This window comes from Cryptotermes secundus, unplaced genomic scaffold, assembly GCF_002891405.2.
Source record: "Cryptotermes secundus unplaced genomic scaffold, Csec_1.0 scaffold1014, whole genome shotgun sequence".
Classification (NCBI taxonomy): Eukaryota; Metazoa; Arthropoda; class Insecta; order Blattodea; family Kalotermitidae; genus Cryptotermes; species Cryptotermes secundus.
In genome coordinates, this window is record NW_019741308.1 from 118,211 (window position 1) to 131,565 (window position 13,355).

Below are 13,355 nucleotides of genomic sequence, written 5' to 3' on the forward strand. Positions count from 1 at the left end.
TGTGGATGTTGGAGCTATTAGGCGAGAGCTCGCTTCTGGTACACCCTTAGGTGTCTCGCGAGTAGGTAAAGACAGGAGTATCTGGGTTCTGTTTGGTAATTGTTAGAGCTGAGTTCATATCCCGGGTCTTATACGGGTCTGGCTCGGGCAGGGCAGGAAGAACCTTTCTCTACAATCACACACACCTCTTTAGACCATTGCACTTAGTAGTCAATTAATTCCCTCCAGCTTACTGAATACAAATGAATTTATTAGTACGCTTATTTGGAACTTTACTTATAATACTTTTACAGAAGGGCCATAGTCGTAAATTTTGTGTCCGACTTTGCCGAAAGTTGGATGAAGACTCCTCGAGGTGGAATGCTCTCTCTCTCAATCCTGAGGTCCACGAACCCCAGACTCCAAGAGAAATCCACTCCTCCACTTCTGCCACTGGTTAAGTTTTCAAACTAGGAGGTTCCCTAAATTTTGAATTCCCAATCATGTTGCTTTGCTATGTGATTCTGGCAGATGCTGACCTGACGCTAAGGTTGACAGCCCCTTGATGCATTTCGACCATGGGATGAGGCTCCGGCCATCCCACTTCTAAGTTATCGCTGTCTGAAGCTGTCAGCTCTCAAATTCTCAAAGACTCTCCAACTTTGCTGAAACTGCCAGAATTCCAGGAAAGTACCAGATGTTACTTACTGTCCACATAGCAAATTTGAACTATGTCCCTTCTGCATGTAAGTGCTGGCTATCTGCTGGATCTCTTTGTTTGTAATTTTGTAATCTTAACTTAATACAGATATAATTAATGCACAACAGACCTCCAATCAGTATGAACGGTTACACTGGACAGCTCAAGCTCACATAACCTAGACCTAAATATGAAGGGGGACCCAAAAATAACCGGAAACGACCTGTTGCGCGTGCATGCTTTGTAGTTACGAGTTGTGCTGCTAGGTGGTCTCCCACGACTGTTAGTGAGCTGGCGTCAGTCTGAGTTAAGTGGTTTGTCTGTGGTGCTCTGTTGTGTGCGTTCCTGTTTCAACCCTTTGGCGATTAGTGAGATGGCCTACCAGAAGGAACAAAGAGTGTGTGTGAAATTTTGCTTTCTGTTAGGGAAAACTGCACTTCACTCTTCAAGTCGCGGCAAACATTCACGCGGTTTTCTCTTTGGTCATCTCCGAGCAAGCGAGGAACAAATTTTGCAGACACCAGTCTCATGTGCAAACCTTCGGTTAAAATTCGCTGGACCGTGCTCCATGAGATGTTCGTTTCCTCAGAAAGTTGGTCAATGGTCTTTCGATGATCTTCATCAATTTCACGCACACTCTTTGTTCCTTCTGGTCGGCCATCTCACTAATCGCCAAAGGGTTGAAACAGGAACGCACACAACAGAGCACCACAGACAAACCACTTAACTCAGACTGACGCCAGCTCACTAACAGTCGTGGGAGACCCCCAGCTAACACCACCTAGCAGCACAACTCGTAACTACAAAGCATGCGCATGCAACAGGTCGTTTCCGGTTATTTTTGGGTCCCCCTTCATATAAGCTGCAGGAGAGCAGTCAGTTTCATAATCCAGCTGTTTCACTCCTGAGGAATGATCTCTGGTATCCGATGGAGACAAGACAGGCCACGCAGCTGACCTGGATGTGCAGGTAAAGAAAATGACTGATCTTACCAGGATTCAGACCCTGGTAATACAACCTACTCAGTAATTTTATTCATGACTATCTGATCTCAAGCCCATAGCTGTTTTCATGAAAGATGACTTACTGACAGTTTCAAAGCATTCCGGACACAACAGGAAAGGCAATTTCATATCAGCAAGCTCCAGATCACTAATTATTGTTTTACTGTGCATTGTTGTTGTTATTATTATTATGCTCACTGGAATCAATCACTTGTCAAGAAACTGCTGTAATTAAAAGTAAAATAAAACATGGCCCATTAAATGAAGCAAATTCTTTTAGAAGCTGATAGCATTCTCTGCCTTTTATAGTCATTACTGTGTCCTCAAAAGCCTGTCAGTGGGGCCTATCCAAATTGGGGGATGGTGCCAAAAAGCCACATATAATGTCCTTTGCTACACAACGCCTAAAATAAGAACACATGCTGCAGCTGCAACGAAAACATAGGCAGATCGCTATCTAGGAAATTGCCTAGGCAACAGAGACAAACCTGTTGAGCTCCTGCAGCAATGGATACGCTAGCCAATGTTGTGTCGAAGACAGAGAGACCCCTTGGACAAGGTGTTCTCTTGGCAGTACGCAAAGATCTACTTTAAGAGGGTAAATTGCGAAAGATAAGATCAGACCAGGGTGGAGATCAGATAGAGAAGCCAGAGGAGAACTGACAGAAGCCTTCATGCGGCATAGTTACAAGGAACATTAGAGTGTGATCATGGTTCGCAGCTATGAAGTGATATAATTATCACGTGTGATAATTGTCTGTATCTCCGCCTGGTGTAATTCTCCAATAAACAGCTTCATCTAAAGCCGCAACCCAGTAATTATTTATCACAGATACCCAGACACATGAACATATAGTATCTTTAATTTCAAACCAAGTTCAAACCTATCAACTCAGACAATTATACTAAAAGATATATTACTTCCATTTCTTTCCTGCTCTCAAGTTCCTCAAGAAATGGAAGTATTTAAGAGTGGAAGATTTGTTCTACAAAAAAACTACCTTGCAAATTCAGTTTACCCTTTCTGGTTATCACCATCAAGTGAGGGCAGGCCTACATAAAATATGCTTCTACGCCTAACTTTCATAGACTTGTACTGCAATAATGCATTGGCCATGTGTTGCATTTGTTTAACACTACTAAATTACCAGTACCAAAATGAAGCCACCAGATAAAAAGTACCAGGGGACTTAAAATTCCATTGTCAAACAAAAAAAATGTAACGTTGTGGCCCATGCCACATCATCAGAAGGAGAGATGTGTTTGATAGGAGCAGAATATTGAAAATACACTATTATTTTGTATTATATAATTAGATACTGTTACAACTGATGCGTAATGATTAATTATTTACATCTTTTCTTACTTAACCCTACATTAGCAAATGTAGAAAAGTGACATAAATAAGACTGCATGGATATTATATTCACGGAAATTATACAAAACAAATTCTGTAATTCTTTTTGCAGGCCTGTCAAAGATTTCTGTGTTTGAATGTGATGGACACATAAATTGACATATTCCAAAGAGTAACATCAGAGCTTCACAGGCTGTGTTTGGGCACATCTTGTTATTACATACATCTTTAGATTAAAAGAACTGTATAGAATTTGACATTTATGAAATGGTATAAATTAAATAACTCAAAGCCTTGAAGTCTTTCATTCACAATACTGCTCATGAGTCTCAACTCAGTAAGTTATACTACTAACATCAAATCCCATAGATGTGAACAGCAGCCCTGGCTGTCCCGGAACAGAAAGAGACTGAAATTCATATCCCGTTGATGTGGATCCTTGTTGGGAAATAGCTGACACAGGTATCTGAATAGCTGACATGGGCAGCTGAATGTGGAGTGGAACATTGTTACTTCTGCTTGTTACTGCATCGGTTGATGGGACAGGATTATCTGGCTGAGCAGCTGTGAGTTGGATGTACTGGGATGTCACATCATCAATCAAGGGGGCCAAGTGAATAGCATCTGCTACAGTAAATACAGTATTGGGAGGGAGAGCCTGGTTCTGTCCAGGGTCTAACTGAAGCAAAATTCGTGAACTGTTTGTGGTGGTATTTCCACTATGGGTAAGTGCAGTCTGGACACCCTGTGTCTGGGATGGATCTATCTGCAACAGAATCCTACTTGGGCTTGAGTCTCTTACACTGTTATTCTGGGAAAGAGGCTGTTGGTGCTGGGTAGTATCTAGTTGCACAATTATCTTTGAATTAAAACTATTTGCATTGTTGTTCAAAATAACAGGTTGGTTTTGTATTTGTGTTGGGTCCAACTGCACTAATATCTTTGAATTTGAATTTTCCTGGGTAATTGGCATATTCTGCATTTGCATCCTGTTCAACTGTACTAAAATACTTGAGTTTGTTTTATCTACATTTTCACTTTTAATAACTACTTTACTGTCTTGTTGTTGGTTCGAATTTAGCTGAACCAGAATTTTAGACTTGTCACTATCAGCTTGAGAATCTGTCTGTATGGAGTCCACATTCATCGGCTCTGTTAACTTTTCAGTGGCTGTGGTGTGTTCTGGTGTTGCTGCCACTGTTTCATTGGCCTCATTTGGATCTGCTATTGGTGGTGGGTCATCAGGGTCTTCATTGTCATTTTTATCGCATGATAAATGGGTTTCTGACACATTTTCATTCAAAACACGTGGGGAAGCTGCTAATGTTGTAACGGAGGCAACAGAGTCTGGGTGCTGCTTCCTGTGAAGAAGTTGAGAACTACAGTGAAGATGTGAAGGTTAATGAGATAAACCTAATGTTCATAATAAAATCCATTAACCATAAAATGCCAAATCAACAGTTTAAACCAAAATGAGTTACAGATTTATATGAATTTTAGACATATAATTAACCTATGCATTGTCACGGGAGAAACTGCTGGTGCCAAACACACAGAGCACTGTAACACCGGTTTCTTACTTTCACACATTTAACAGAAAGAAAATTAGAAATTAACATTTTCGATACAAATTCAATTTTAAAGTTTATATACATGTAAAGCTGCTCCTTGGCCTACACTATGCACCATACCATGAAGCAAGGGTCTCCAAACTATGGCCCGCCATGTGATTTTATCTGGCCCGCGAAAGAATTGTGGAGAAATGTGCCAATTGATCTAATTTTCCAATGAGTACTGGTAAAAAAAATACTTGTTCATAGATTTCAAATTCATTAATTAAGACTGTGTTTAAAATATACTGATATTCCATATTATGTTAATATTAATATTATTCACAATATTACTAATTCTGGACCGTATACTGCGTGGTATTTCTTCGTATTTGTTCGGCCTCGATAGGCAGTGTCACTTCGTGGCAATGTAGGTAGCGCGAGCAGTTCATTACTAGCTGTCTTGTGCACAAGACTTCTTGCAGTGGTGCAGTGTAATTGTAACAGATCATCATCACCTCAATTTAATCAGATTTTAAGAATGCAAAAAGAGTTCCATCATTCACATTAATTGTTTTATTATAATCTGTGATGAAAATATGGGCATCTGTTGTCATTAATATACGATAATTTATTCTCACGTGCTTTGTATTTAGTTTATGAAATTCTGTGCTTTAAATAAAACTCATATACCTAGAGTTATTAATTTCTCATTTTATCCAGCCTGTTGAAAGTGCTGAATTATCTAATGTGGCCTGCGTTTTGAAAAGTTTGGAGACCCCTGCCATAAAGGACCACAGAGGTTTGAAGGTAAACCCCAACATGTTCTTAACCTTGCTAATGGAAGTGAATGGTGGCTTCACACTCGAACTGTCTTATATAGAGATAAAGGAATAATAATATATACATGTGCGGTATAGAAAACTGAGATTAACGGCCGTGGAAATCCATTGTGCTGACCATGTGCTGACCCTCTATCCACGCACACCCGCTCTCTCTCTCTCTAAAATCCATTCAGATAAAACTACACCACAGCAAAGGAGCTACTGCAACTTTATGCAAGCAGCCATCTGAGGGAAGGGTAGATGTAGCACTTATTCAGGAACCTTGGATATACAGGGGCCAAATAAGAGGTTTAACTGATACAGGGGGAACACTTTATTCTGTTGCACCTGAAAATAATGAAAGATTCTGTATTTATGCCAGGAACCATATTAATGCCTTACCTTTGCTGGTGTTTTGTTCTAGGGATGCAACAATGGTGAGGATAACACATGCATATGGCAGAGGATGTGAGGAGCTGATGGTTGCTTCAGCCTACCTCTCATATGATTCAGAATCACAACCAACCACTGACTACTGCTACAGCAGAAAAAAGCACTTTATCACTGGGGGCGATGCCAACGCACAACACATTTTGTGGGGGAGCACTGGCATCAATCCAAGACGGGAAAGCCTCATGGAATTTCTGGTGAGTTCGAACCTCAATATTCTCAATCATGGTAATGAACCAACCTTTGTGGTCTGAAATAAGAAGGTTACTGACTTGACACCAGGGACAAATAGGAAACCTGGTAAGTAATTGGCATGTATCTGGCGAGCCGTCTCTATCAGACCACAGATACATATGCTTTCAAATTGGTAACATAACAACAATAGGAGTTACCTTTAGGAATCCCAGGAGAACCAATTGGGAGTCACATAAAGAGAACTTAATGTGAATCTGGAGATTATTTCACGAAGTATATGCACAATAAGGGACACAGATCGATCTGTTGACCAGTTGCAACAGGCCATCATCTTGTCCTATTATCAAAATTGTCCAGCCAAAACCACTCGCTCACCAAGGAATAAAAAGCTGAGTGGGCTAAGAGCTAAAACAAGAAAGCTATTTAATATAGCAAAAAGAACAGGGCTGTGGGACACCTACAAGGAAACCCTCACCTATTATAACAAAGAAATAAGAAAAGCCAAATGATCCTCATGGAGGAGGTACTGCCAGGAGATTAATGATGTACCAGGACGTGCCACACTCATGAAGATCATGGCAAAACAAGCGACCAACAGGGTTATCACTAGTAAGCTACCTGATGGTCAGTATACTTAAACTGGAAAGGAGACACTGAAAGAGCTATTCTGAGTTCACTTTCCTGATTCAAAGATGATTGATAATTCAAATGATGAACAGGGTCAGCAGACCCTGGCCAAGCATGTAATCAATCAATCAAAAATCAGATGGGCACTAGGCATCTTCAGACCATTTATATCTGCGGGAACAGATGGAATCATACCGGCACTTCTGCAGTAAGGGGCGGAACACTCAGTCCCACACCTGTACTGCATGGCATATGGATTTATCCCCACCTGGAGGCAAGATAAAGTGACATTTATCACAAAGCCCAGGAAACTTGATTATACTGAGGCTAAGGCTTATCGTCCTATTAGCCTGTCATTTTTGCTTTTGAAAATGATGGAGAACCTAGTGGACAGGCACATTTGGGATGGTGCATTGAATAAGTATCCTCTACACCAAAACCAGTACACTTACTAAATAGGTAATCTACTCTAATTGCACTTCACAATGTGGTTAACATGCATACAAAGTGCTAGTGACATAGAGGTATTCTGATACAACCTTACAACCTCTCACACACGCACATACTAGTCCTCTCCCGGTAACACAATTATAACACAGGAACCATAAAGGTCTCACTTCACTCTTTGACTGGTACGAAGAGTATTTAAATGCCACTCCTGTCCTGGCAGACCCTTTAAGCTTCAAGTTGCTAAAATGCATGTGTTTACTTTTTATATAACTTCAACAAAATTGGTTTTTAAAAACGAAATTTTCAGGAACTAATAAAAAGACAACATTTTATGCAAGAAATGTCTTTTCATACCTTTTTAGTAGTTTTTCTTCGTGTGATAAACATTGAAACAGGAAAGTTTGCAGACAGCCACACCACAGCTTGCACACATGACACTTGCTTCTTTTCTAATCTTGTGCTTAGCACACACGTGACACTTTTTCATGCACCATTCTTCTTCTTGTTACTGGGAGGAACATGGACCATTTTGTGAATTTTCAGGCCACCCTCTAGACGATTTGCTGGGTCCTTCACTGGTGGTCTTTTCAAGGATGCGGGTGGAGGCGTGACTGCACTCAAGTCTGAAGCAATAGATTCATCATCCACTTCATTCTTTGACTCTGCTCCCTCTCCACACTGTTTGTTTGGTTCTGTCATTTTTTCTACACAGTCCAATATAAAATCTTTGAATTTGTAACTTCTCTTCTTGTATTTTTTGTTTGTTGTGTTCTTTTTGAATAGAATGAAACTATTCAATGCTGCCATTTGCAACAAGAAAAACACCAGTTTCTCTGTCCACTTTACGTTTTGCAGGAACAAGGATAATAATAGAGCATTTGATCAGCCCTGTCAACCTCTCTCATATGTTTATTGTAGTCCCAAATTACCTCAGGTCTGCATATTTTTTCTCCTTTGCAATTCGTTTTTGCAGATTCCACGATTTTTGCTGTGTGAAGAGCGGAGATAAGTTTGACGTCTCTTTTATCTCTCCACACCTGTATGAGAACCTGTCCCTTCCTAGAAAAAACAGATTCCCCTTTTTTCAAAATTTTTACATCATCCTTTAGTCCTTTAGGAGCTCCTCTGTCCATTCTGAAGGTACCACACACATCGGTATTTCTCTGTAATAATGTCTCACACAATTCTACACTACTGCAATAGTTATACTCGTAGAAATGATACCCTTTATCTAGAAGCTGTGGCCCCAACAGATCGACAACTACTTCCTTTATAGCTCTTGATTTTCCGCAATAAATTTCAAAATTCCAAATATATCCAATTGTTGACTCACAAACTAGATAAGCCTTTATACCATACTTATCAGGTTTGTCAGGCATATATACTTGGAAGGTAAGACGTCCTTTCCAAGCGATCATTCCTTCATCTATTGCAATTTCCTTTTCAGGGATATATGTGTTTTCTAAATTTCCCCACTAATGAGTCTATAATTGGCCTAACTTTATACAGGCGATCTTCACAGTCAGCTGGTTGTGCATCGCTGTCTGCAAAATGAACAAATTTCGAGATCTGTTGGAACCGCCGCAAAGACATCTTTTGTCCATACCATGGAGTGTGAAAGAGGGGCCTAGTGGACCAATATTCTACAATATCGGGGAGTTTGTCAATTCCTGTCATGAACGCAATTCCTAAGTATGTCCACATTTCATCTGGTGTGACATATTTGTAACTGTGTTCTCGAGAGTGAGGAGCTAATTCATGTCTGTTGAAGTGCTGGTGAGCATAGCGATTGGTTTCAGTTGTGATGTGATTTACTAAGTTGTCATCCAGAAAAATTTTAATCCATGAAAAGGGGTGTATTTTATGTTATATCAATTTCGATTCTGGAACTACTAGGAAATGGAACTATTGTCATCTCCGTACGTCCATGAGATGGGCATGTCAGGCACCGCACTTGTGGTGGCTAAATGTTCATGATTATTGTCTTGTGGATCATTGTCTATCACTGTATTATTGTCACTATCAACTTCATCTAATTCAGGAATCATTATTTCATCGCCACTTTCATCATCAGCACAAATCTCGTTCACAACACTTTCCAGCTGGTCTGTAGGAACACTCCAACACTTGCTGCTAGAAGCCATGGTGAAACTGAATGACTGTGAAATATTTTCTGACCTTTCCTTCTCGGAGGGTTCTGACAGTAATATAGACCCCCACAAAGTTTACAGGGGTTCTTTACAACCATGCACAAAAACTATCATAAATATGTCTCTGGTTGACGAGTGCCAAGACAGCAAAGAAGGGAAGAGTGTATCAAAGCGCTAAAACACGCCAACGCCAGGGAACGGCTGGCATCGTCTGGGCATAAAAACGCTCCCGCACCAGTCAAAGAGTTAATCAGACACTCTAGAGATTATACATAAAGTGTTCTCTTCATAGCCACACTCTTTTCCATGACAGCTGTGTGTATTTGACTCATGGATTCTCAGCTGTGACTACTTGCCAATGACCTTTGTTGTCCTCTGTCAACCTTCGGCATGGACCACGCACAGAAAACACTATCTATTATTGTAGACATGTTTACGGTTCTGTTGCCTAGCACGGGTATGGCGTGGACCACATGAGTCATGTAATTTTTACCCAGTGAGTTCTCTGGTGTGCTGACTGCTGCCAAGCAACGAGTTATAATATTTGTTCTGTTGTTGCATGTGTGTATCACAGGGTGTTTATCGAGCCATTGCCTGGCAATGTGTTGACATGTCACAACATAATAAAATAGGCTGTTGAGAAACATGGCACTGAGCCCGCAATATGCAGATGGATCTGCGCTATGCTGAAAAGCAGGAACAATGTCAGGAGAGACCACGGGAATGTCTGTGGCCAGAGGGTGTCCATACGGAGGTGTGCTTTTGCCTCTGCTGTGAAGCCTGGTCATGGATGATCTTCTTTGGGAACTCAACAGCAATGGTCATTAAACAGCAGGATATGCTGATGATACAGAAATCACTATTAATGGGAAATTCCTTCAGACTGTGTCAGAGGTCTTACAAACAGCCCTGTGCACAGTCCAACAGAGGTGTGAAAGAACAAATTTGTCTATCAAACCAAACCAGACAGTAATTATACCTTTTACTAGGGCCAGGAATATAAAGGGACTTAACGAACCAAACCTCTACAGCAAAATGATACAGCTATCCAGAGAAGTCAAGTACCTTGGACTAACACTAGACAGAGTGGCCTCTGTAGTCTAGAGGTAAGGTTCCCACCTCATGACTCGTAGTACGCGGGTTCAAATAGCTGGCGGAGGTCGTCGAATTTTTAAGGGCGGAAACATTCAGGGAACAAGTCCTCTGGGAGGGACTTTAACCCATGGGTCCCGTGTCGTAGCTTTACGGCATGTAAAAGAACCTCATATCTCCATAGGAGGTCACTGAGCCAAATTAACGGATGTTTCCCGCCCAACAGCAGTCTCTAATACCTCTGGTAGATGGGTCCAGAGTTTGTTCGTGGCTTGCTGTGTTGTTTTCACAACACAACACAGCAAGCCACGAACAAACTCTGGACGACATCAAGAACCTCCTCATCAAGATAGACATGTGGCACAAATTCTGCCCCATACAAGAAGGACGATAGGAGTACGGACACGAACTTACGTAATTTTAAAAATTTTTAACTATTGACAATAAAGGTTTTTTAAATAACATCTAGAAACTTTTAAAAACTTTACAGCACCAGGAAGCTGCTGTGATTGTGAAACGTTCGACTTTATGCGTACTGTGCATTATAGCATACAAGTGTGTGTATTTTAAATCAAAACACCTATTGTGATGGTAGTTTCCAGTTTGTAATGATGTTCCCTCTGAAGATGGCCCGTAAGGACCGAAACATGTAAGGGAGATAAGTTTTAAAGTAGTAAAAACTTATATGTCACATTTNGTTTGTATTTATAATTGTTAGTGTGACGGACCAGAGTGGGGGTGGGGGGGGGGGAAGTTTCTCAAATGCTGTCATTTGAAAAAAAAAAATGATGATGGATGTCCAAAATAATAGGACTTAGTAACAGACCGCTGGTGGAGAAGAATTTCATTACATGAGAAACAGAAACACAACCACCTTATGTCCTACAATGCTAATGAAGAGGCAAACTGTAGAAATCAACATACTTATTGTGAAGCTTCAGATCCCAGCCAGCAGCATATGACTTATCACAAACAGAACAATGGTAACGCTTTTCTCCACGGTGGCGTCGCATGTGTTCATCCAACTTTGACTTGCGGATAAAGCCTTTACCACAAGTCTGACACAGATGTGGTCGTTCACCTGTGTATAAATTGCATTCATTTGCAATCATTTGTAAAACAAGTTTCTCCTCAGTGATTTTCAAGAGGGAAAATGCATACCTGTATGTATCCTTGTATGGTATTTCAATTTCTCCTTCTGCCGAAACTTTTTGCTACAATAATTGCAACAGAATCTGCGTGTTTCAGTGTGAGTATCAAGGTGTGCCATTAGACTGCCATAGTTGCTAAATCTGTTTCCACACATCTGTAAATAATGAATGATTATGGGAATGTTTAACAGAATACCAAGCAAACATACCACTAACTGGCTGTTATAGAAACTTGTATTCAGTGTTACTGTACATTCTAATGAAATGAGTGTCACAAATAATCACTCTTTTGATTGCGAATTTTATGATTCTGAAATATTTAATCATGACGATTATAATAATAATTGTGTCTATAACATATCACCATATAAACGACATATGTCAAGTTACAATGATTTAGTTATCACCATTACATTTTTCATATAGGAATCATGTTATCTGTCCTGTCCTAAAAACTCATCCTATAAAAGGTCCTTTCTTTTCAAAGATCCTTCACCATAAAAAGTTTAAACATTGTACATTAAATAGCACTAGTGTTGTTCCCACCTCACAAGTTTTGTACAGCTCTGTCCAATGTCAGATCCAGTCTCATAATCTTAAAGTTAAAACTGAAAAGAAAGTAAGAAAGAAAGAAATTCGGTTTTGGTAGCCTGTCAAGTGCTAAAAAAGAAAAGATCTAAAACGGAGTCCCTTGCTGGATTAAGTCTAAACATCTGTACATCATGCTGAAGTACAACCTCTAGTGTGTTTTTGGCCTGTTTGCTAGACACCACATGTAAAAAATAACAAAGAGTTCAGAGGTAGGTCTCAAATGGTGTCCCTTTGCTTAATTAATTATGCACCATGCCATGAAGATATATAGGGGAGTAGAGGTATAGCTCTGCCATACTTGACTTTGGCACTAGATGGAGGTGAAATATAAACAAAATAATCAAGGCTACAACAAACTATCATCTTATAATAAACAAATATTAAATTCACATATCACTAACTATTCATTTAGTTGATACTTAGATTGGCAATAGAGCACTACATTAAAGGAACAAAACAAATCTGACATAATGCAGTCTAAACTCAACAGACTTTCTTTCCTAACTGTGACCATGTTATGGGGACCATGGCTAAGTCTAAAATATATACATCTTTGAAAATGTACTCATAAATCACATTTGATTAATTACCTAGAAACCATATGACTTACGGAGAAAGTGTGTTGAATAAAAATGCATTTCATTTTTCTCTACAACTGACTGAAATACAAGGTGGGGCGCAGAAACTTCCTTTTTGTGAAGATGCATTGTGAAGGGCGGGAGTTTGCAGAAAAGTGGGGATAGGCTCTGCGAACGCAACAGTCGCGGAAGTTTCTGTCTAATACCCCTCAGTAGGAAACATGAGGTGAACGAGTGAGCAGCGTGCGTTTGCTGTCGAAGCCTATTTTTCAAATAACCATTCCTAAGTGGCGGTGCAGCGTGCGTTCCGTACTCACTTGGGAATTAAGCCCAGAGGTCCGGTTCCCGACCGGAAATCGATTGTTTTGTGGGTAGAGCACTTTAGGACACCCGGGAGTGTGGTGAAAAAATCATCAGGACGACAACGGACGGTTACGACGCCAGAAAATGTGGAGGCAGTTCGACAGTCGATTTTGAGATCTCCAAGATGCACGGCTTGCAAACATGCAGTCACCCTAGAGAAATCCAGTCGTTCAATGCACCGTATTCTTCACGAATATCTTCATTTCCATCCCAATAAGATGGTTGTTGTGCAAGAATTGTCACCATGTGATTTCCAGAACCGAATAACGGCGTGCGAAACGTTATTGGAAACTT

At 40.3% G+C, this 13,355-nt stretch overlaps 1 protein-coding gene across 2 annotated transcripts in view; it reads right to left on the reverse strand.

Annotated features, from left to right (window-relative positions):
• Positions 1–1,489: 1,489 nt before the first annotated feature.
• LOC111872726 (zinc finger protein 271) overlaps positions 1,490–13,355 on the reverse strand; it is a 49,459-nt gene continuing 37,593 nt past the window's right edge. For both annotated transcript variants that reach the window (XM_023866885.2, XM_023866884.2), the window contains exons 8-10: positions 11,540–11,684; positions 11,303–11,459; positions 1,490–4,401 (exon numbers count right to left, since the gene is read on the reverse strand). In XM_023866885.2, the coding sequence (XP_023722653.1) occupies positions 3,375–4,401; positions 11,303–11,459; positions 11,540–11,684 (1,329 nt within the window). In that variant the 3' untranslated portion in view covers positions 1,490–3,374. The remainder of the gene's footprint in view (positions 4,402–11,302; positions 11,460–11,539; positions 11,685–13,355) is intronic.